This window comes from Stigmatopora nigra, chromosome 3 (assembly GCF_051989575.1).
Source record: "Stigmatopora nigra isolate UIUO_SnigA chromosome 3, RoL_Snig_1.1, whole genome shotgun sequence".
NCBI lineage: Eukaryota > Metazoa > Chordata > Actinopteri > Syngnathiformes > Syngnathidae > Stigmatopora > Stigmatopora nigra.
In genome coordinates, this window is record NC_135510.1 from 15,078,025 (window position 1) to 15,101,229 (window position 23,205).

The window sequence follows — 23,205 nt, forward strand, 5'->3', positions numbered from 1 at the left end:
TTAGTTTAAAATTACCCCCATAATCTAGTTCCTAAAGTCAAGGTTCAATCCTAGTTTAACACAAGTCTATTTTTCTGTGACTGACTTGTGGAACCTTCTTAACTCTTCAACCAAAAGTTAATCACAGGCTTGGGCAAGAAGCCTGCCAAAAGTCAGGGTCACACAAATACTCCAGAATTATTGTTATCTTTTATCTTTTTAATGGCTTGAAATTGCTTACGAGGCTTTTTCTTTTCCTCGCGCTTTCGTTTCTTTTTCTTAGTTTTCAATGTAAATGATTGTATTGTTGAAAGATTCAAACAGGAAGCCGTAAACTCACAGAACTCTCTCCCACTAGAGTCAATTTAGGCCCGAGTGTGGTTTGTTGTGCAATCACTCAGTTATGCTCTTTATTGTCTTACCACTGGCACTTTGGCGCCATTTTCTACTTTCCATTGCTGCGTCTTCCATTTGATGGCACAAATATAGCTTGACTTGGCTTGTGATTCATACAGTTACACTGAAGATTTACAAACGTTAGAACTTAAAATTGGGTCTCTGGATCTAATTAATTGTCTTTTTTTCATATAGCAATCCAATTTACTTGTAACACATTAAAAAAACTATATATATATATATATATATATATATATATATATATATATATATATATATATATATATATATATATATATATATATATATATATATATATATATATATATATATATATATATATATATATATATATATATATATATATATATATATATATATATATATATATATATATATATATATATATATATATATATATATATATATATATATATATATATATATATATATATATATATATATATATATATATATATATATATATATATATACATATATATATATATATATGTATATACATATACATATATATATATATATGTATATATATATATATATATGACTGAAAAACACATCGGTTCAAGGTTCAATTTACAACGGGCCTGATTTCCTTAAGTCTCAAATACCAAACATTAAATTGCGTGTTTGCTTGAACAAATTACAGCCGCTGTTGGTGGGCGTTCTGCGTGTGATCGACCACGATTGCAATCTCTTCAGACGCCAAATAGTGGGCGCTTATTGCACGTTCACACACACTAACAGATGGTGTACACTGCTGCCAACAAGTGTAAAAGTGATAGAGATCAGAGTTTAGGAGCTTGGATGGTTTGGAGAAATGTAAGACTAAAATCAAATGTGAAGTGGTGGAATTGGAAGTGATAAAGAAAGAGGCAATCAAGTATAATCTCATTCCCTAAGAATGAGATCTCAACTCTCACGCATTGAGTGTATTTCTCAAGCTGTCCCATATATTTCACACACCCTAAAAAATATATTTCACCCATTGTTATGTAAAAATAAAACTAAGTCGCCGTATTTTAAAACTGTCCATACATTGGAGTGCAGCTGTCATTTTGACCCATCACATATGGCTGGCTGGGTATTTTTCCTGTGTGGTCCCCCATATAACATTTCAAAATAAAAGCAAACTAGTATTTAGCAGAGGCAGGCATAAATAGACAACTAAAAGAGCTTGCAAGAGCTTAAAAAGTTGGCATTTTCAATGGGAATTGTTCTGCCAACCTGAAAAGATGTCATCAAAGGTTATAGACAGTGGTTAGAACAAAAGGCATGAAGGTCAAGCGCCATTACAAAGCGAATGATGTTGATCAACTTTTTTAGCCTCTCTAATAAGTGTCAAATGGGTAAACAGTGCAGAAATCGGATGGCTGCATCAGTGCTAACGATTAGTAACTGTAAGAAGATTAAACCATGATTTAATTTAATACAAATGCTTTATTGAAACGTGTGTAAGGCATCCTTTGAAATGATGGAATTATGAAAACTCAAACTCTCCTTACATTGGCAAAAATGACACTGAGAAACTCTGTACTAATGCATGTATAAAGAATGAAAAGTGCATATCCTCGTTCCATTTTCTTCTGTCCACATACACTATACATAAATAGATGCATTGTAAAATGACAAAGTATTTACATGTATAATATATTTTATAAAATATATAAACTTTATATTAAATCTTAGCAGATTACAATTGGGATCCAAGCCGTGTGCTATCTATGGGTGTTAAGAAGCACCTCTAGCCAACACGGACATGAAGTGATGAATTGTCTAGAATAGCAGGGGCCCCACCCTTTACCAAAACTAATTCGTACACTGTGGGGGTCCCAGGGTCCCTCCTGGCTTTCGGGCTTCACGCTATGCTTTGACATCCAACTGGAGCTCTCAAAGTCAAACATTTTGAGGGAGAAGCCTGGCATCACCCGCTTCACGCTCAGGCCTCGAGCGCTAAGAAGGTCCAGAGTGGGGGAGTGGACAAACACGGGGTGCTGGCAACGGTTGTACACCCACACGCCGTCCGGCTCGCGGCTCAACACGATGCCGTGGCCGATTTTACTGCGAATCTGTTGGACGCCGCCGCTGTTACCCCCGTGGCTGCCGGGGTAGACCGGAAGTAAGGATGTGCAGTGGCCGCCCGGGTCACCACGACGACGGTGGTTGGCATTGTCGTGGAGCTGGCTGAGGCAGAGGCCCGTGCCCTGAGGTAGGTCGTAGAAGATGTTGAGCGAGGGTTCGTAAGCCGGGTAGAGGCGTCCAACGCGCCTTCGCTGTTCCCAGTAGGCGACGCTGCACCAGTGGGAGCGATGTCCACCGGACGTTGAGGAGTCGATGGAGCTACCGGTCTCTGTAGGTAGGGTGAAAATGAGCAGAGGAAATATTTAGAATATTTCAGTGGGAAAAGAAAACCCAAATGTTATTAACATGGCGGGAACAGAGGGCAATATTTCCAGGAATTAGGCAAAATAGCCATTATCAGACAATTTTACATGCCAGGACTAATTTGAGTGTATTAAATTGTTCTGCATAGAGCACTAGTGTCAAAGTGGCGGCCCGGGGGCCAAATATGGCCCGCCGCATCATTTTGTGTGCCCCGGGAAAGTAAATCATGAGTTCCGACTTTCTGTTTTAGGATCAAATTAAAATGAAAAGTATAGATGTATATTATATATGTGATGTCTGTATTTTAATTGGTTCCTTTGGACATATGGGGAAAAGTTTTTGTTAGATTTTTCTGCAAAGATCTGTCACTATTTTCAATTTCTCTACATTTGTAATATCATTGATGAGTGTAAATAACTTCCCTTGTCTACATGAGTGGCAACATCCCTTAAGGCTGTTATTAGACACTTTTCTTTATGACCTCCTTTAAGCTTTGCTTTAAAGCTTTATCAGGAATGTACTATCTTAATCTAGGGGTAGACACGATCTGCTAGTCAAACTTAAGGAATGAATATATGTTTCAGAAGTTGACAAAAAAGAAAAGGGTCATGATGATAGATTAGTTTAGACCTGGTCATACATTACAGAGTAGTTCTCAGTTTACAATTTGAAATTTGAAGATTGCAAACATTACGCATAGTTGGTATTTTTTGGCCTCAGAAGAGTTTTAATACAAATATTTATTGCAATTATGACTAATGCTGGAATATGTTGACATGTTCCAACAGATTATGAATCACGTCGCTGTGCAAGAAACGTACATAATTCCACTGAAACCATAATCGTCATTTAAATGACTCCTACTAAAGAATTTGAAGCAGTACTGTGTTTTACAGGTTATTTCAAACGATGTAAAAGATTGATTGAGGTGTTAAGACCTCATCTTTTGTGTAAAATTATTTTCTATGCTTAGCTATGTCTTTCTGACACGTACAACATGTTTTTTCCCCTACTTGTGATAGTGTGCGTGCAGTAGTATCAAAAGCAAGGCAAAACCTCATTGTACATGTTAAGAAGGGATTGCAAGTACAGAAAATGGTTTTGACAAAAGATAACGACAACTTCATCATCTTGTACGCTTCCAACAGGTTCTCCGTACGCAGACTTTCACACTACGTGTATGGAATTGTGGCATGAATCTAACGCTATGAAACCATACATTTCATTTGCTCCATTTGTGTGTATTAAAAGCCTCAACGTCAACCATCCACTTCCTTCAGGGACACCCCCAACACCCCCTTTCTCATCACATCTTCACATTCTGGATTGAAGTAAAGGTACAGGGCAGCATAGAGGAGAAGGCTTGGAAGCATTCAGCTCTGTGTCAACCTTGTGCAAGCCTGTGAACCCTTGAACCCCGCCCCCAGACCCTCAAGGCTATCAGCTCACATTAACTCCCTCGCAGAGTGATGCCATTATTTTTCTCCGGAGACTCTACTGACATAGAGGATTTAAACTCCCATGTGCCCATGTCCCCATTCCTGTCATAGTCTACTGGTGCTTCCCCCCCTTCCTCTTTTACCAGAGCGGATACCCCCTTTTTAAATTAACAAGCTGCGTATGGGATCAAGATTAGGCTAGGTGGGTTATGTTTCTACTTTACGTTTCAATTGGGACTGAGCAGGATGAAATGCAAGAGTGTCTGTCTGTATGTAGCCTACACAACTTCTAGCGCAAACTTTGTGATGAGATAGCGCTCACATGTGCTCTCAAAAATGGGGTCTAATTCTTACAAACATAACTATTATCACACACAAGTACACACAAACACAAAATTGCACTTCTAATTTGGAGGCCCATGAGTGTCATTAGTGAATTCCAAGCGGGTAACTCCCGCGGCCTGAAGTTTTTACAGCTCTCTAATCACATACATACAATCACTCACCTGTAATAAGGTAATACAAACATGTCTGCGGAAACATGGCTAGACTTTATGAGCTCACAATTTTCTTCATTAAGTAGACATGAAACAAACTTACACCATAAGAAAGGCTTAACAAATACAAGAGAGAGAACCAGGAAGAAGTTTTTTCAAAACCAGAAGCTAAAAATCTTCATCAAAAGCAGATGTGGCTCTTGCCGTTAGCTCCTAAGACGTTGCTTTGTTTGGAATGCCATGAGTTAGGCCGGGTCAAGTCCAGTTCTCTGACAAAGTACATTCTCTAAACCAGGGGTATCTAAACCGGTCCTCGAGGGCCGTTGGGGGTGCAGGTTTTTGTTCCAATTGATCCAGCACAGAGAGTTTAACCAATGAGATTTTTGCAGAAAACAAGAAGCACCTGACTGCAATCCACTGATTGCACTTGTAGGACACTAGATTGGTAGAAATGTGTCCTCTTTCGGGGTTGGAATGAAAACCCGCATCCACTGCGGCCCTCTGTGGAATAGTTTGGAGACCACTGCTCAAAACCAATGTGCTGCGGCACAATGGTGTGCCATTGTCATGTTCTGTAGTCTACTTTGACTCTTTCTTTTCAGGAGTTAATTAAGTCAGCGTGTTGGGACGGTGCAATAGACCTGTGGCAGATTGGTGCACCTGGTATTTAAGAACACCTGCCACAATCAGCAGAATGTCGATGTATTGCTTATTTTGCCCTTGTTTGCTGTTGTTTACCCTAAACTCAGCTGAGACCTCCTACAAGTTTGGCATTTGTAGTTTGTGTTATTTTGTACTTTGCATCCTTAGTTGTACTCAACGACTTCTCTGTGCTCTTTTGTTATACTTTTGATTCTTATGTTTATTCGCCGACCCGGTCGTGCTGTTTTGTTTATACTTCTGATTCTTAGGTTTATTCGCCGACTCGGTTGTGCTTTTTATTTCTTTTGATAGTCGTGATTTTTGGCGTGATCCCTTTGTTAACAAACACTAGTTTCGTAAATTTCGATTCCTTTTCCTGAGTTGTGAGTGGATCCATCTTTCAACAGCTTGCAATTCACAACAGCCGTGCGCGATAGTTAGGTGGCCTTATTTTTCTGTAACGTGAACCGGAAGTTGTTAGGTTTCCCAGGATTCAACTTTTGTTGACATTAAACCAGTGTGAGCACAATACTGCTCTTTGTCTGATGTTAGGTGATTCAATTAATATTGAGAGTAGAAAAGTCATAATTTTACAAGATTTTAGTAATTTTATTGTTTTTACGTTACATGAACATGAAATTGTTTGGTTTCAAGGGCATAAACTTTTGGCGATGTAAAGTCTATGTGGTAAAAACATTGCTTTTTGCTTAATATTAGAATATTTATTTAAGATTGGAAGAAAAAGCCATACAATAATCACAATAAAAAAGTTACGTTCGGAATAATTTTTGGGAAATCGGGGTCACCTGATTCCTGTTATAAAACTTTGATGATAATGACTTTCTTTGCATTGTTACCAAAGATGACATTGTTTTATATTAGAAAGTCTTGTCAGCAGTTTGTGTTCTGCCTTGAGATTTTTTTTCAAAGAAAAAAAGTGTGCTGAAGCTTCACAAAAGCTTGGGAAACACTGCTCTAAACATACATTATTGTGTACCTAAGGTTTACATTGGTTGTACTTTGTTGCTGATAGTCTCAATGATGGCTTCCATTGATTTCAAACAGACAAAAAAAACGCTCAAAAGGCTGATAAAGTTTTTTTTTCTCCTGCTGTCTTATAACATATCATCATATCCACAAACACTTACAAATGTGGCATTTTAGAATCAAGTGAAGAAGAGGAATGTTTGGAAACAATACATGCGCAATTATGTTTCAAATTAACCAATGTCTCCGCTTATTTCAGTGACATCAACAGCAAATCACAAAAAAGATCAGTCTGACAATGTGGCGCGACATGTCGTTTTGAGTGTTTCTGGCATGGTTCTTAGGGCCGTCGCGCTCAGTTTGGCCACCATCCATATCAAAGTATGAGCTCGTGTGAGAGTGCGGCATTAGGGAGGAGCTTGCAGGAAACCAAGTTCTTCAATGGAATTTTTCAAGACGGGTCAAAATGAGAGGTTATCAGTGTGTTTATGTTCAGGCCGAGGAAATGTGCGTCTGTGAGATTGTGCGTGCCTGTGCGTACTCATCTGGATGCAGGGCTGTAACCAATTACAGCATCCTGCAAGCGTTTAAGCCAGCCAACCTTTAACTCCACTATTTACCAATTACATAAGTCACCTTTGTTGTTTCATTTCAAAATCACGGTCTCTTAGTGCCAATCTTGTTGGAAAACTTTTGTATTTATTCCACACTTGAACTGTAGCTTTTCACATATTACCTGTTACGTCACCAATTTCATGTCGTTCTGATATAATATTGATGCTTTGTGAAAATATGCAATATTTGCTGATGTTATCTATAACTTTATTTATCCCGTATTCATGAATATATATATATATATATATATATATATATATATATATATATATATATATATATATATATATATATATATATATATATATATATATATATATATATATATATATATATATATATATATATATATATATATATATATATATATATATATATATATATATATATATATATATAGGATGATGTATATATGTTTATTTATGTCTAAAATGTCTTTTGCTGTATCTGTATTCTCACTGTCTTGCTACTGTGACAATGAAATTTCCCGAATACGGGATGAATAAAGTTATCCAATCTAAACCTAAAAACTGAAATCAATCCGTTTTTTGATTGAATGGTTGACAATTGAAATATCAATTCAGATGAATTTATCTTTACACCCTAAGCTTGTATGTACAAGCATGGAATACAATACAAAGATTCCACATTAGCTAACACTGCATTAGATGTCCTGACTTGTGCACCTTACTGTCCAATCAATGCAGGAGGCATTGGCAATGATGTTACTCCTTCAAGTCATTGGCCGCCAATGACTGTCATTCACATCCAAACCATTCTTACTGGGACAGTGCAAAATGTATTACTACTAGTTGTCTATTACCGCCAATGGTATTACAATTCAAATTAAAATGGATTAGATGTCCTTTGCTGTCAATGACACTTTCAAAATGATAAGCCTTCAAGTTCAGGGCAATATTCCCAAACTGCTGGTGAATAGAGGGAATACAATTGCGAGAGAATGGGGAAGCCAAAGGTTGAATAAAGTGACAGAAAGAGAAAAAGGGGAAATGAAAGCGAGTGAGAGAGAACCTGCCAAGCATAACCAGCAGCATCGATGGAAAAAAAGAAGAGAGAAAAACTGTGAGAAAGAGCGGGAGTGAAGCAGACCCTTTTCTTTCATCAGCTGCCAAGGATTAGATTCCCCTCCAGTTATTAGACTCTTCCACTGTGCTGAAAGAAGTGGGTGGTTTTAGTAAGGGTTGGGGACATTGCACAGGGGGAAAGTGATGAGAATTATTCAGCGAATGGGTATTGTCTGTCCGCTCCAGCATGCTTAAAATGCCAAAGGTATGATTATAAATGTTTTAAATGCCTCAGTTTTCGCAAAAATCAGTGATTAATAGAGCGTTTGAGTAAGAAGAGAAACTCTGCCTCTATTTCTGTCAATAAATGCTATTTACTTTTTTGGGGGAAAACAACAATCAAGCAGTGACTTCAAAACAATCACGGCAGAAATCAAGCTGGCGTCTTCATTATCTCTGCCATCAGAGGACTGTTTTATCACCAGACATTGGCTTCAGAGTCGACCACATTGGGGCTGTTGCTCGCGAACACGCACACGGCTCCCCTCTCAGTTTTCCGCAACAGTCTATTTTTCATATTGCAGTGTAAAAACACAATGCTTCTTATTCATTCGTCTTGTCTCACACATCCTCACAAGAGTTGCGGGAGTCCTGGTGTATATGAGACGAACAACGAGTTCGCTAAATTGATGGACAATCACGGGGTACAAGGTGATAAACTACCAACCACACTCATACCAAGCGGCAATATACAGCAGTATTTCCCAACCTTTTTTGAGCTGTGGCACACTTTTTGCATTGAAAATTTCTCAAGAGACACCCATCTGAAAATCTTATAATGTCGCCTATATTAACAATAGTCATTCTCATCAAAGTTTTATCAGCAGGAATCAAACGAAACCTCCAAAATTAATCCAAAACAACATTTTTCAGACTGACCTAATGTCACCAAAAGTTGATGTCTGTACACCCTGAACAAATTCTGGTTTGAGCAACGCAAAAATCAGTAAATGATTGACTTTTCTCCAAATATTTCTTAAATCTTCTAATATTACACACACAAAAAAATGCACTCCCACAGACATCATGCCGCCAAAAGTTGATGCCCTAGAAACTAAACAACTTCCGATTCATATTAGAGAAAACTAAGCAACAAAATGACTGTTCAACAATCTTGTAATAGTATATTCTATAATCTAACGTTCATCATGTGTTGATGTTAGCCTTGTAATGGTTCACATTTAATCTTTTTATATTTATATTCATTTTCTTTCTGAATATTACATTGGATGATTTCTTGCAATTTCCCACTGCACAGTGGTTAGATAAAACACTGATATAGTGTTCAACAAGCCAACCATGCATGTTTTTTGGAATGAGGGAGAAAACTGGAGTACCCGGTGAAAACCCACACAGGTAAGAACATGCAAACTCCAAAGATGAAGTTCGGAACCCGCTTTTTCAGAACGGACTTGCTAACCACTCATACATCAGGCCACCACCCTGCTTTTTAGTTCAAAACAAAAAAAAAAAGTATATTTCCATTCATGCAAAGCTGATCCATTTCTTAGAATCTGAGAATGCTGGTAGAATTCCGCCAATGTGTTTCTTAACAAAAATTATTCCAGAGGAAAGTGACCCATTTCCTGCATTTATGCAAGTTGAGCCAAGGAATTCTTCAGGTTTGACATACTTCATTCAGCCACATTGACTGGACTTTCACACATTAGACTACTCAACTAGAGGCATTGCATTTGCCAAGGCATAATAATCGTAATATTGGACCAAATATCTGACTCTTGCTAATGTACTCATTGAAGCACTTTAAAAATGATTTTGCTTTGCTGTACGTCACATGTTATAATACGCTGCATCACTGCAATTTGCTTACTGCAAGCCACTCAATGTATCATCTTAAAATAATTGCCTAGATTTGTTTTTTCTCATTAAAATTGTTTGTGGAGGTGGGATTTTGGCATATATAAAAAATACAAAAAAAACATTAAACAGTTTTGTGTGAAATTCTGAATATTCATCGAAGACGTCAATATTTATTTGCCATATTTACCTAAGGTGTTACATGTCTGCTTTCCAGTTCTGAGATCAAAGGTTCAATCACAGGCTCCGGGCTTCCTGTCTGGATGTTGAATGTTCTCCCCATGCCTACGTATTTGTGGGTTTTCTCCGACAACTCCAGTTTCCTCCCACATCCCAAAAAACATGTATGGGAGGCTGATTGAACACTCCAAATTGTCCCTAGGTATCAGTGTGTGCGTGAATGTTTGTTTGTTTCCTTGAACCCTGAGATTGGCTCGCAACCAATTCTTCGTGTGGGGATAGGCAACACCATGACCCTTGTGAGGATAAGCAGCAGAGAAGATGAATGTATAAAGAAAATCAAAAATGACATGCAATTATTGTATTTGAGCAAGAAGACCATGGGCTTTGTCTTTTTCGGATCATGTGCAGGAAACATGTTTGGAGGCAACAACACTTTGACTGATTCAGACTTTGAAAGTTAACACAGCTACTGGCTATAAATTAGTAAATCACTCTATCATATAAAAAAAAATGACAGTCACACTGCAATGGGTTCAAGGACAAAAATTAAGCGAGTTGACAACTAATTGGGCACCTTATGGTGTAGAGGTTTACTCTCCTGATCCCCCAAAATGCCACAATACCCCACAATTTTTTTAACTTTTCAAAACTTTTGTACCACCTGATGGTATAGTGGTTCACCCGCACCACTTACGAGGATGTGCGGAATGGAAGATGAATGAACTAATTCTTGTAGACCAATATAAAAGTGAATGAGTGGACTATGTACGCCCTAGACTGGGCGCCAGTCAATTTTAGGGCACAAATAGAGCCAGACAACAATTCCCACCTACAATCATACGGCTACCGATTGGGAATCGAGCTCGTGCAGCCTGTACTGAAGTCAGGTCAATGAACCACCAAACCATGGGGCGGCTTATTTTGTAAATAATTCTGATTAAATGCATTTTTTTTAGTGTTAACACATTTTGTGCCAATGTCAGTAATTCACTATGATCTTTAAAATGTATTAAAATGACTTCTGTGACATAGTTTTGTACCATTAAAATGCAATTAATCCAATTTAAATAATGAAAAAATTGCTAATGGATTAGATTACTTTTGAAATTGAGTCCCAGCCCTAGAATGTGTCTAATGTTTGATTCTTTCATTAGGAATACAATCAGGCAGAAAAGGGGTAGGGGGCCAGTCTGAGAGTTGACAGGCTCCCCCACCCTTTTCACCACATTCCTGGTCAGGCCCTCTTCCTCAACACTTCCTCCACCGTTCAGCCAGTCACAGAGGTCACGTTGACAAGTGTCTCATTGAGCCTCACGTGGGCCGACTATATGGCCTTCACCCCTCTCAACGTAATTACACACATTAGAGATGGAACACATCCACATTGGACTATGAGGAAGACATTCCGACTAATGGGTAATTAGGGGGAATTATCTGAAATTCCTGCAGTGTACGTACAGAATATACTGTTTGCGCAGTAATGTTGTTATGTCGATGGACTGGGTGCTTAGCATGACTGGTGAAATAGCAACTATGTCACCACTTTCTAAAAACCTTGGGTTTGAGCTATGAGTTGTCTCCAATGTAATGGTATTCCCGTCCAAATAAAAGCATGCCGTCATTCCCTGGTAGGGACAAATTTGAATTTACTCAACGTTGTGTCTCTGGTGTGCCCGACGTGAAAATGGGATGAACCTGTCATTCTTAAGTAAATGTTGCTAACATACAAAAAAGTCCGGCACGGCTAATGAAAAAAAAAGTGTGTTGTTGCTCCAAGATAAATACATTTGAAGTGACTCCGTATTGCATCCAGTTTCAGCACTTGGTACGCTGTCCTACATTTCATCGAGTCAGTGCCTTTTAACATCTGCAAAGAATCTTTAAGTTCAGCAGCGTGGCAGGACTCCATTAAAAGCCAAATTGCGAGTTGGAAGAAACTCTGAAGGAACAAAGGAAAGCCACAGCCAGTCCTGTAATTTAAACCTTATTTTAAATTGTGAACGCCTGACAACATGGAATAAGGGATTGGAATGACGCCGAAAAAGGGCAGGACATGCGAAACTAAATGGAATTACGCGTTTGTTCAATAAACACCACAGACAAGAAATCAAATTTGTGAGTAGAGCTCAGAAAAAGCCTAACAAGGGGTAACAGGGCATCTTGTTAGTCAGGCAAAGACAAACTATCAAATGTCCAAAATTTCATCTCATCTCCACAATTGGCAAAAGTGTAGTTGTTACCAATAAAATCACAAATGATGACAGCAGTGATACATCAAAGTCAAGGAATATGCAAAACGAGAAAGTCTTTTTCTCATTTGCTTTAGAGTCCACTCATGTGTAAACGGCCCTTTAACTGATGGCTACTACATTAATGAGCACGTGGAAAGCAGGTGCAGGGGCAGAGACGTTAACTTTTAGCTTAATGGGACAAATCATCATTCTGATTAAATGCATTTTTTTAGTGTTAACACATTTTGTGCCAATGTCAGTTATTCACTATGATCTTTAAAATGTATTAAAATGACTTCTGTGACATAGTTTTGTGCCATTAAAATGCATATATATGCATATATATATATATATATATATATATATATTAAGCACACACAGCATATGATTGTCTATAGCTGTAGTTTAACTATTCCACGTAGGGCCGCAAGGGGTGCAGGATTTAATTCCAACCAGGCGAAAGGACACCTTTTCACCAATTGTGTGTCTTAAGAGGGTAATCATTTGATCATTTTGCTGAAACATCATTCGTTAAACTGTTTGTCCTGAATCGGTTAGAACAAAAACCAAGACCCACAGCGCTCCATGGGGGCGGGTCTGGAGACATTGCATCTATAGTATTGTTCAATTTAGGACATGTTTAAGGACTCCCCCGGCTAAAAACTTCAGAGAACTTGGTTTTCGTTAATATGACATGGTTTTATTGCAGCCTCAGGTCAATTCATTGTCAAATAAGATAAAGCTGCAAAAGCCATGATACTTTGAGGAAACAAATAGCTTCCCAATGCTTGAATCAGTGTCCTCAGTGGCTTGTCGTGAAAAAGGGCTGTGATGGAAAATATTTGAGGAAATGGCAAACGGTTAATGGGCCGACCCTTGATGTAGAATTCCATAGCCTAATGTGTCCCAGCCAGGCATAAGAGACCGTGCTGTACACGTGCCAGAAAACAACCTACTCAGAGGACCTGTCCAGGCTTTGGCACACAATTTTGAGCTCTTCACAGCACAGTATGGATGTCTACTGATTGTACTATTTTTACATTTGCCCTATTAATATCGCAGGAATTGATTCTTCCTGGATTCTGCACTAGAATCGAATTGAATGTTCACATTGAATATCTGATGTAGACTGAAAAACAGCAGCAAGAAGGTTGACCAAAGCTTGTCAACAGTGCGGACTTCTGTGGTACACTTGATCCAGCTAGCCCACATCAACAGCATTCTCTTAAAGCTGTCTTCCAAAATTTCAAGAATGTCGGCGTCTGTGTCTGTGTCTTAACTATTAACGGTGATATGTTCAAACATGTATCAGATGTCACTCTCCAGTCAGTTAGACCCCACCAGCCCCATTTCCCGCCTCTTTTGCTAGACCCGACTCCCCCTCACCTTCCCAACATTCCTAGGCTGTGCACCATCAGTCAAATAGCCAATTCATGGGTTTAGTACTGCAGCGAGTGTAGACAGGGCTTAAAAACGCAGTTGTTTGCCTGATGCCTTGCTCAGTTTACAAAAAGAAACTACAAAACTAATATCGGGTTGGTGAGTATACCTCTTTCAGAGCTGCCAAGCATCAAAAATCATATTCCGTAGTGGGTAAATATAATTTTCAGATTTTGTGACCCATTTTGCAAGTTGCATTTATCAGCGACACCTACAAGAATAAAGCTCACTATTATCTAACTTTCCAATGCTTTTCAAATAGTTTTAATTGTAATTCTCATCTCAACTCATTATCTGAACCGCTTGATCCCCATTAGGGTTGCGGGGGGTGCTGGAGCCTATCCCAGCTGACTCCGGGCCAGATGTGGGGGACAGCCTAAATTGGTAGCCAGCCAATCGTAGGCTACAAGCAGTGAAACAACCATTCACGCTACCACTCATACCTAGAGGCAATTTAGAGTGTCCAATCAGGCTACCTAGTATGTTTTTGGAAAGTGGGAGGAAACCAAAGCTCATTTCAAGTGGCTTGTGCTTGTCACTGTAATAGCTTGAAGCACTTTGTGTGACCGAGGTTATAGTTTTTATTAGGCTCACTTTAACAAAGACAAAGGAAGTCGCAACAAAGGTTGTCAAAAGTAGCGTAAAGCATAAAAATTATTATACAGTACCCATAGGCCCTTGTAATTACTGTAACTCTCTTTCCGAATGTTACTGTAAAACAAGACGAGCCAATTAACTATACAAATGTTGTTAAACTATACTTTCTTTGATTTGTATACGTAATCAACCTTATGGTATTTACCATGTGATAAATTGAGCATATGCTAGGACTTTCAAGTCTATATTTTCATTATTTTTCTTTCCCACATACAGACATACTGGAAAGGAATTAGACTTAGATTTGATTCATGTTAGAAACCCTTTTCTATTCTTTTTTATATGTTCGATTATTTTGTTTAAGATTGGAAAGCCCAGCAAAATAGCTGGACATATTACCATAAAGGACTATGTCCAGTTATTGGCGCCAGATTGACAATTCTTGATCATGTTTTCCTTAAATGATCCCCCACCATTGTTGAATTCGAACAACTTCAGAACATGCCACTAACCGGCCACATTCTTTTACAGTAGGATGTCCAGCAGGGTTAGTGAGGCTTCTAAATATAAAAATAAATGTATTCAAACAAAAGTAAATGTTAAAGATTTTAACATAATGGGTTAGTCTCAGTCTGAAGATGGTCTCGACCTTGTGGACTTCCTGTGTGTGGCTACAGTTTCTTACCTATGTCTACAATGTCTTGTGTTTCTTGTGTCTGTCTTGCTACTGGCACCAAGAAATTTCCCAAATACGGGTTGAAATAAAATTCTAATCGAATCGAATCTACTTTTCAATAACCCATCAATCCATACAACATTCACTAATGTAGGAAAGAGAAAGAAGGCAGCAAACAACTTCCATTGAACTCATGCATGCATATGCGTGTGTACAAATGCGTTTGTCCTGATAGAACCCCTATTTGAACAGACTGAAACGATCTTATCACCAAGTCGTTGCAGAAATTCCTCTCTGTCTCTCCTCGTTTCACACGCAAGCACGCACACCTACACGAACGCACACACACACATACACACGCATACCAATATGAACTGAATGATAAAAGTTTCGGGTGTCACAGGAGGAATAAATCTACCAAAGTTTTCTTTTTAAAGTGGTGCTGTGTGCTATGCTTTAAAGTGAACATTAACTGATTGAGTGATAAAAGAGGCCAGGGCAGAGGTATGTATGGGCCACACCCTGGTGCTGCATTTTTAGTTCTAAACCTCAAGTGGACCGTTACTTTTACCAAGAAGCCAAAGCACATTTGTTGTGTAGACATTAGAAAGCATCATATGCTATCAGTAAAAGGCTTCCAACAAATTCAATGATGACAGATAATGTTTGCAAAACATCTATTTTGATTGACAGCACACTAGAGTAAGATGTTCACCATCTAGTGTCACCACTTAAGCTTCAATGTAAACAAAATCTGAAATGATAATCATGTGCAGATCTCTCCATTTCTCGTGAGGACTGCACTTGGATGCCAGTTCTGGCTCAACTAAGAGTGTTGCTGTGGAGTTTGTGGGGGGCAGGGAAGCTGAGACCACACACATGCGTGCTCTCACACAAACACGACACGCAACATGTCTGTAATAAAACTGAATTAGAGCTGCTCATGTTGCCGGGCACACAATTGGTGGTGCTTCCCGTTACCGATCGCCTTGAAAACAAAGACCAAATGGCCATCAAAAAGTTGCAAATGTTTCATTGAACTCCCCTCAAAAACACCACTTTGAATTCAGCTCATCATTTCATAAATTTCACATCTTAATTCTAAAATGGTGTAGGATAAGTGTTTGGATTTTGAGTTTGAAATGAGTATGTTGGATTTTTAGACTAAGAATAGCAAGAGCAATTTTTGGGTTATAGCGTCTCAGTCGCCCAAGCGATAGAGTGGAAAGCGCGTCGGCCTCACAGTTCTAAGGTCGAGGGATCAATGCCAGGTTGGTTTCTATTGGTGTGGAGCTCATCTGTTCTACCCGGGCGTGCGTAGGTTTTCTCCAGGTACTCCGGGTTCCTCCAACATTGCAAAAACATGCAGGATAGTCTCGTTGGACACTTTAAGCGTGAATGATTGTCCTCAGCCACAGTAGTCATTACAGTGGACAGGTATTCAAAAGTTGACACTAAAAACAGTGGTATGGCCAATGGTAGAAAGGGGGATCCCGCTAAGTTAGGTCATATAACCCGCATAGAGTACCAGAGAAGTATTTTTTTTCTGGGTGTTGGGCCATTTGACCTAGCCCCCTGCCGTAAAACTGCTATGACCTTTAACCTTTTATAGAGCAAATGGCTATTTTTGATTTTTTTTTTTACTCTTAGGACCTTTAACCCTCAACAGGGCAAGTCACTAGACATTTTTAAAAAACTTAAATATAGGCAGTTGTTATTGTATTATTTTTATGCATACCTGAATATTGCTATATATTGTATTTTTTAAATCATTTTATATGAATATTTTTTGAAAAATAATATAATGTTAATAAGAACTAAATTAAATTAAAATAAATAAAAAGAGGTGGACGAATGGTTAGCGCAACACAAAATTTGAGCTCTAATCCAATGTCTGTAAATGTCATGTAAAAATATTGTTTGTAAGGTTGTTTTTCTGTGCAAATGTAGTTCAAAAAAACGGTTTGTAAAGTTAAAACACTTCAGTTAAAGGGAGTTTAATGTCTCCGTCCAAAAGGCATGTTCCTTCAATGGATCAGGCCCCAAAAGGGTGCCTGCAAAATATGTTTGGTACATCCTAATAGTATGTGCTTCTCATTGTTTGCATGAACTAATAATAATCAAGGTAAGGCTCCTTCATAGAAAATGCTGCTGCACCACATTTTCCCTGTGATACCATTCAGTGAAAATGAATACTTCCTATTGATTACCTCGTACACTGATTCATGGCATTGTTAAAATTCCACCCATTTTTAGGATTTGCAACACATAATCATCAGTAAATGTGAGTAATAATTTACCGTGGACAAAAATAACTTGTTATCCGTAACGCAATATATATATATATATATATATATATATATATATATATATATATATATATATATATATATATATATATATATATATATATATATATATATATATATATATATATATTTATATATATGCATGTTTGAGATCAAACTGCAATAAGTGTTGGCCGTTGAGCAGAATGAGATTGACACCCCTGGTGCTGAAAATATCAATCTTATGCCAACAGATTATATATTTTTGTTTTATTCGAGCTTCTGTCGCATGGCCAGATTTCTATTTGGCACAAATACATTTGGGGAAAACCATGCTTTAATCTCAAAGCATTTAGCAGATCCTATGCTTGTACTTAAGCACGACATATCTTGTCCAAGTCATCATAAAAGCAAAGAGTTATGCCTAGGCGGTCTCAATGACTCGATGAGCTTTCAGCGCCCAGCTACAGGCGTCCTCCCATCTTTGTGGCAACGAGGCAAGACAGTGACGAGTACATCGGCCACGTCGGGAACGCCATGATGACGGCACACGTAGTTGGTCGCTGCCCATTCATCTTTCAGCACCTACGAGGACTGTGTCCAGATAGGCGTGATCCAGCGAGTTAATGATTTTTTTTTTCGTTTTTTTTTTTTTTAACACTACACAGACCTCCCTAGCCGACCTCAGCACTTAAACAAATAAAGCTCCAGTTTCATCACCTAGAGGGGGCTGTTTCCTGGCCAAGCGCAACCCAAAGCTGCCCTTTTCCGTATATATATATACGCACACAAATTCTACACCTAAGACCGATTGCAACCGCCAAACTCCCCCCGCCCCCCAAAATACAAGTCTCTTTCCACTGCTCAATTGCCGAAAGGAATGGAGGGATTTGAGGGAAGAAAGAGGGGGATGGGTGCTCAGAGAGGCTAAGGGGATTGGGTGTATGCGTGGGGATCTTATTGCAACTTCATCCCAGTGAAATATTTGGCTGTGGTGAAGAGAGGAAAAGGGAGATGGGGAAAGGGGGAGTGTGAGGCTACATTTGCAGCATCGAGCCAGTAAGAGACCCCAGACCCCCTCAATATCCCCCATGCTTTGCTGACAATAGACACTTTATTCTGCAGACTTTGGGGTTGGCCTCAGAGAATTGAAAGGAAGGCGCAATAATGCAACACTGCCATAACTTTTCACTTATTTACCCTCGATTTTCTAATCGATCGTAACTGGACTTTACTGGCTGTTTAGGAAGATGTTTTTTCTCTTGTCTTTTGTTTTTTCTCTTGCTCTTTCATATCTACTGCATACTACACCATGTTGGATGAACTGATGAATGATAATAAACACAGACATGCAGAGGTTTGCATGCAATTTTGGTGTGAAAGCTTTTCTCAACAAATGTTCATCAATTATCATCTAAAAATAGTACGTTGCGCTTAAAGTAGCAGCATACTGGCAAACAATAAAATAGTATAATGCAACAATAAAATTCAGCAAGGTAAAAAGGTGAAATGAGCACAACATGAACAATATTTACAATAAAAAAAAAACACGGCAATGCATTTTACCTGTGTTGTTGCTTGGTGTGATGAGTGGGGGCGGAGTTTCAGTGTAAGACAATGTAGAGTCTGTAAAAGATTGTAAAATGCAAAAAGCATATTACAAAAATGTAATACTGTTTGTCTTATTAGAATGGCTACCACCACTTGGAAAATTGAGCAATTATCGCAATGTTTGACATGCACTTGATCCAAAGTTAATTGAGAAATGGACCAAAAGTTTCAATGACCGTATTTTCACGACTATAAGGCGCACTGCAGTATAAGGCGCACCCTCAATGAATGAGACAATTTAATTTTCTTTCCATATATAAAGCACACTGGATTATAAGGCGCCCTGTCTATTTTGGAGAAAATAAGTTCTAAATCTCAAGTTCCACAAATAAATAACACTGTGTTCCCATTCCATTGAACTCAAAAGGTTAAATGTTGCCGTTATGACATTTATCCAAAGAATTAATCGCATTCATCAGTTTCCATCGAAAGTATCATATTAGTATTGTCAGCACACTAAACTTTTTAACTCAACATCGATACATAAAAATATACTTGATATTTGATTAAAAAAATTGATGCTAGAAAATTTACTAATGAAAACTGTTATTTTTATTAAAATGGAGTAGTATGCACAAATATCGTTGATTACAATTACTATCAAGAATACTCCAAAATTATTTGGATTGTGGTAGAGGAAAAACAAAAATACATTATCATTTCTAACAATATCTTGGCTTAATAATGTGTAATACAGTCAAAGAGTAGCTGGATAGACAAAAATAACACAACAGTTCCTAATGGCTCAGTATTGACACTTTTTGCATTTAAATATTGATACATTTCATCATTTATACTTCAATACAATTAAAATAAGATTCAGTCCATTAAAAGCAGAATGTTTTACTTTCAACAATTTTTACAAGGGTTTGTTGTAAACATTAACATTTAGATGTACATTATCATCTCCATATTTTTACGTTGTACTGAATTGAACGCTTTCAAAGGTGAACAAAACCTTGGCATTTTTTTAATGAAAGCCTATTTAAACTTCAACACTTTCACCTCTAGTTTTTTTATTCTGTTTTCCATCCACATTCTAAACAGTTTTTACAAGTTAGTACCTAGTTAGTAGTTTTTATAATCACTCAATGGAAATGTATGATTAAGCTTCAGATTCATCTTAAATCCTGCTTTAGTTTTCAACCTGTAATTTAAATTCTAAGCCATGATGTCAACCACACGAGAGAATGTGTCAAGCTGTTCAAGCTGAAAGATGTCGACGCCTGTCATTTACTGCTATGTCGTGTGTCTGCTGCCAAACTCACCCAGTGGCTTGTGTTCGTCCGAATGGGACGCCGAGTACGGGGGAGGAGGTGACTCTGCAACATAGCACACAGATATGTAGAATATTAAAACAACCCGAATGCCTTCTTAGTTTAGGTCTGTCCATCATACACTTTAGTGAAACAATGTGAGCAGTGATGCTGGGTACACTGCAGAACTAACTCGGTCCCTAAGGTGCACAGCTGGCATGGAGTGCGCGGCCCCTTTAAGAGCACAGCCAGTAATTGCCGAGTGTTCTGTCAGATACCCAGCGAGTCTGTCTGGCGCCAGCTCTATGCAAACTGTATATTATCGGCACTCCTTCACCTAAATAACAAGAAGAGGACCTCCTTGTCAGAAGGAGAGAGAATGGGGGTTGGGGGGGGATCACAACCGCTTTGCAACTTGAGAACGGCCTTCAATCCCATCATGTTTGCATAATAATAAAAAGGTATAAAATTGTTTTTTAAAACTTGGCTGCTTGTTTGTCGTCACTTTTATGCTTGATAGTCAATTTTCCTCTTTAGGAAAGGAAAGAAACAACAGACTATGTTAAAGAAAAGTCTTTTTGTATTTTAATTCCTAGCTCGGGGTGTCAAAAGAATGGCTGGAGGGCCAACTGTGGCCTTCTGCCCAGTTTTTATTGGCCTGCATCAAAGTAAGAATGAAACTTTAGTTCCTCCTACATTCTATTACACTTCTTAACTTTAACAGTAAATGGAGCTGATTGCCTTAACAGTGCTTTTTCATTAGCTCAGTGGTCAAAACTTGAGAACTTGTTGAGATGGTGTAGGAATCTATAGAATTTCAGTCATTTGTTTTTTATGAATAAAGTTGTATGAAAAAATTGAAATAATCTTGGTTGTCATTGTCTTGACTTTTTTGCGGTTGTCTCATTTTTTGTTGTTGTGCAAATATGTATACATCTATATTTATATCGATATCTACATATACATCTATATCTATAAATCTATATATTATAGAAATGCATCTTTGTCTGTCTGTGTGTGTGTGTACCTGTTCGAGCTCTATGGACTCTAATACGGCTGAACGGATTTTTAAGAATATTGACAGTTCTACTTGACGAAAATCGAAAAAATCGGGTTTCCGCAAAAATGGTCCGATACACACCAATGTGTAACCGAGTGAATCCAGAATTTCAAGATCATGGATCTCTCAACAGCAAAAAAAAAGCGATAAAATATTAAAACCAATACGCACCGATTGCGACCGAAACGTCTGCTCGATTTCAACGGAACTTGGCGGGGTTTTGAATCTAGCCATTTCAAGACCTTCCGCTTTAAGGTTTTGGCTTTTCAAACAGAGCTAAAGATCGGCAGTCAATAAACCTTCAAAGTTTGCCCACCCCACACAGCTTTTAGGTTAGTGTGAAACAAAGAATGTCAGAGAGTGTTGTCCTCTGCTTGTAGACATATATAGTCATCACAGTGTCTGTTTGGTTAGCACACCCGCCTGCCTGTGTGGAGTTTGAACATTCTCCCCATATCTGCGTGGGTTTTCTTCAGGTACTCCAGTTTCCTCCAACATACATAAAACATGCACGGTAGACTGCTTTGAACACTAAATTGTCCCTAGGTATGAGTGTGAGCGTGAATGGTTGGTTATCCGTCTCCGTGTCCTCCGCAATTGGCTGGCCACCAATTCAGGGTGTCTCCTAGTTAGCTAGGATAGGCTCCAGCACCCCTGCGACCCTTCTAAAGATACGCGTTTCAAAAAATGAATGAATGAACGCCGAAATCAAGATGGATTGTAGGATGGACAGATTCTCACCTGGCCCGCACAAGCGGCTGTAGTGGTAAGGGTTGCAGCACACTTTTCCGCCGCCCCCCTCGTCAATACTTTGGCAGTGATGCAGCACTTTGAGCGGGGCCGTGGGCGGTAGGTCGCCCCATCGGTATATTCGAGCCAGGAGGAACTGAGGCGTGACGAGATGAGTTCCGAACCTGAGCTCCGTCGCCGGCACCATGACGCATTCGGTCAACGCACCTCCTTTGGACTCCACGGCTTTCAGCAAGGCATCTAAACTGGGCTCCGACAGTTTTTGGAGAAAAGGGTAGGCAAGATTCCCGAGGTCACACTCACAGGGGCCCCTGTTGTCTTTTGGGGGGGTCACACGTGGGCTCCGAGGTCTCAGATCCCACTCCCCGAACAAACAACACGTCACCGTCCTGTCCGTCTCCTCTCCACGGTGATGTCCAGTGGAGTCGTCCTCAGCCTGCTCGCCCTCTTGCCTCTCCACAACCTCACCTGCGGGGTCCCCCCGGGCACGGGTCGCCCTCCCCGGTTCCTTTTTGCGCAGCCCGGAGCCACACGCACATCCTCCCTCAGCTCGGCCGCTTCCATCGCTCTGGTTGAGGGCACGACTTCTCCAAAGTCGCCGTACGAGCCCGGAGCGTCTCGGCCGGAACATACGACCAACCTAGAGCGTCCCGGATGCGTCGTGTCGGTCCCGTCCGGCTCTCGGAGGATGCCGCATGGGTTTTTGTTGTTGTTGTTTGTTTGTTTTTTAAACGAGGCGCCCAAAACGTGCGGGTGGTACACGGTGCCCCCAACATGCGCAGCCGGGGCCGGCCGCGGTTCCTGGGCTCGCACGCCGCATTGAGGAGAATGGATGTTTCAATTCGACATCACAGCGTTCAAGCGCACGTCGGATATTCGGCGACAACACTCAATTAAAACACAGCTCATTCACCTCCGCATCCCGGGGGGCAGTCATGCAGCCATAGTAACGGGGGGTCTACCAATTGACATGTGCAGGAGAACATCCGAGAGGCTGCCAGAATTTTGACTCCCGCTTTGGGAACCATCCATCCATGTCAAAGAAAACTTCCACTCCGAAGGAAAAATCAGCTCATAATCCTGCTAAAACATGTTTTTGAAAAAAAAATCCAAACATGAAGCATCGCCCTGAAGCCCAACTTGTAATAAGCTTTCGTTCTTTAAAGTAAAGTTGAAAGAAAGTTGGAATCTTTGCCGTGCAAGCGAGCCCTCCTCGGTCACAAGTACACTCCAAACACATGCAAACACTGGT

At 39.3% G+C, this 23,205-nt stretch overlaps 1 protein-coding gene across 1 annotated transcript; it reads right to left on the reverse strand.

The window, feature by feature from the left end:
• Positions 1–1,808: 1,808 nt before the first annotated feature.
• LOC144194793 (mothers against decapentaplegic homolog 6-like) lies at positions 1,809–23,205 on the reverse strand. The gene is made up of 4 exons (XM_077714104.1): positions 21,945–23,205; positions 20,156–20,209; positions 18,843–18,902; positions 1,809–2,743 (listed from the first exon to the last, which is right to left on the reverse strand). Exons 1-4 carry the CDS (start codon positions 22,582–22,584, stop codon positions 2,112–2,114), a joined length of 1,386 nt encoding a protein of 461 aa, XP_077570230.1. The 5' UTR covers positions 22,585–23,205; the 3' UTR covers positions 1,809–2,111.

Coding starts and splice junctions, on each gene's coding strand:
- LOC144194793 (XM_077714104.1), bottom strand. CDS start 22,584: ATGTTCCGGCCGAGACGCTCCGGGCTCGTACGGCGACTTTGGAGAAGT. Junction 20,210..21,944: donor CAGCCGCTTGTGCGGGCCAG/GTGAGAATCTGT, acceptor GCTATGTTGCAG/AGTCACCTCCTCCCCCGTAC. Junction 2,744..18,842: donor CACACCAAGCAACAACACAG/GTAAAATGCATT, acceptor CCCTACCTACAG/AGACCGGTAGCTCCATCGAC.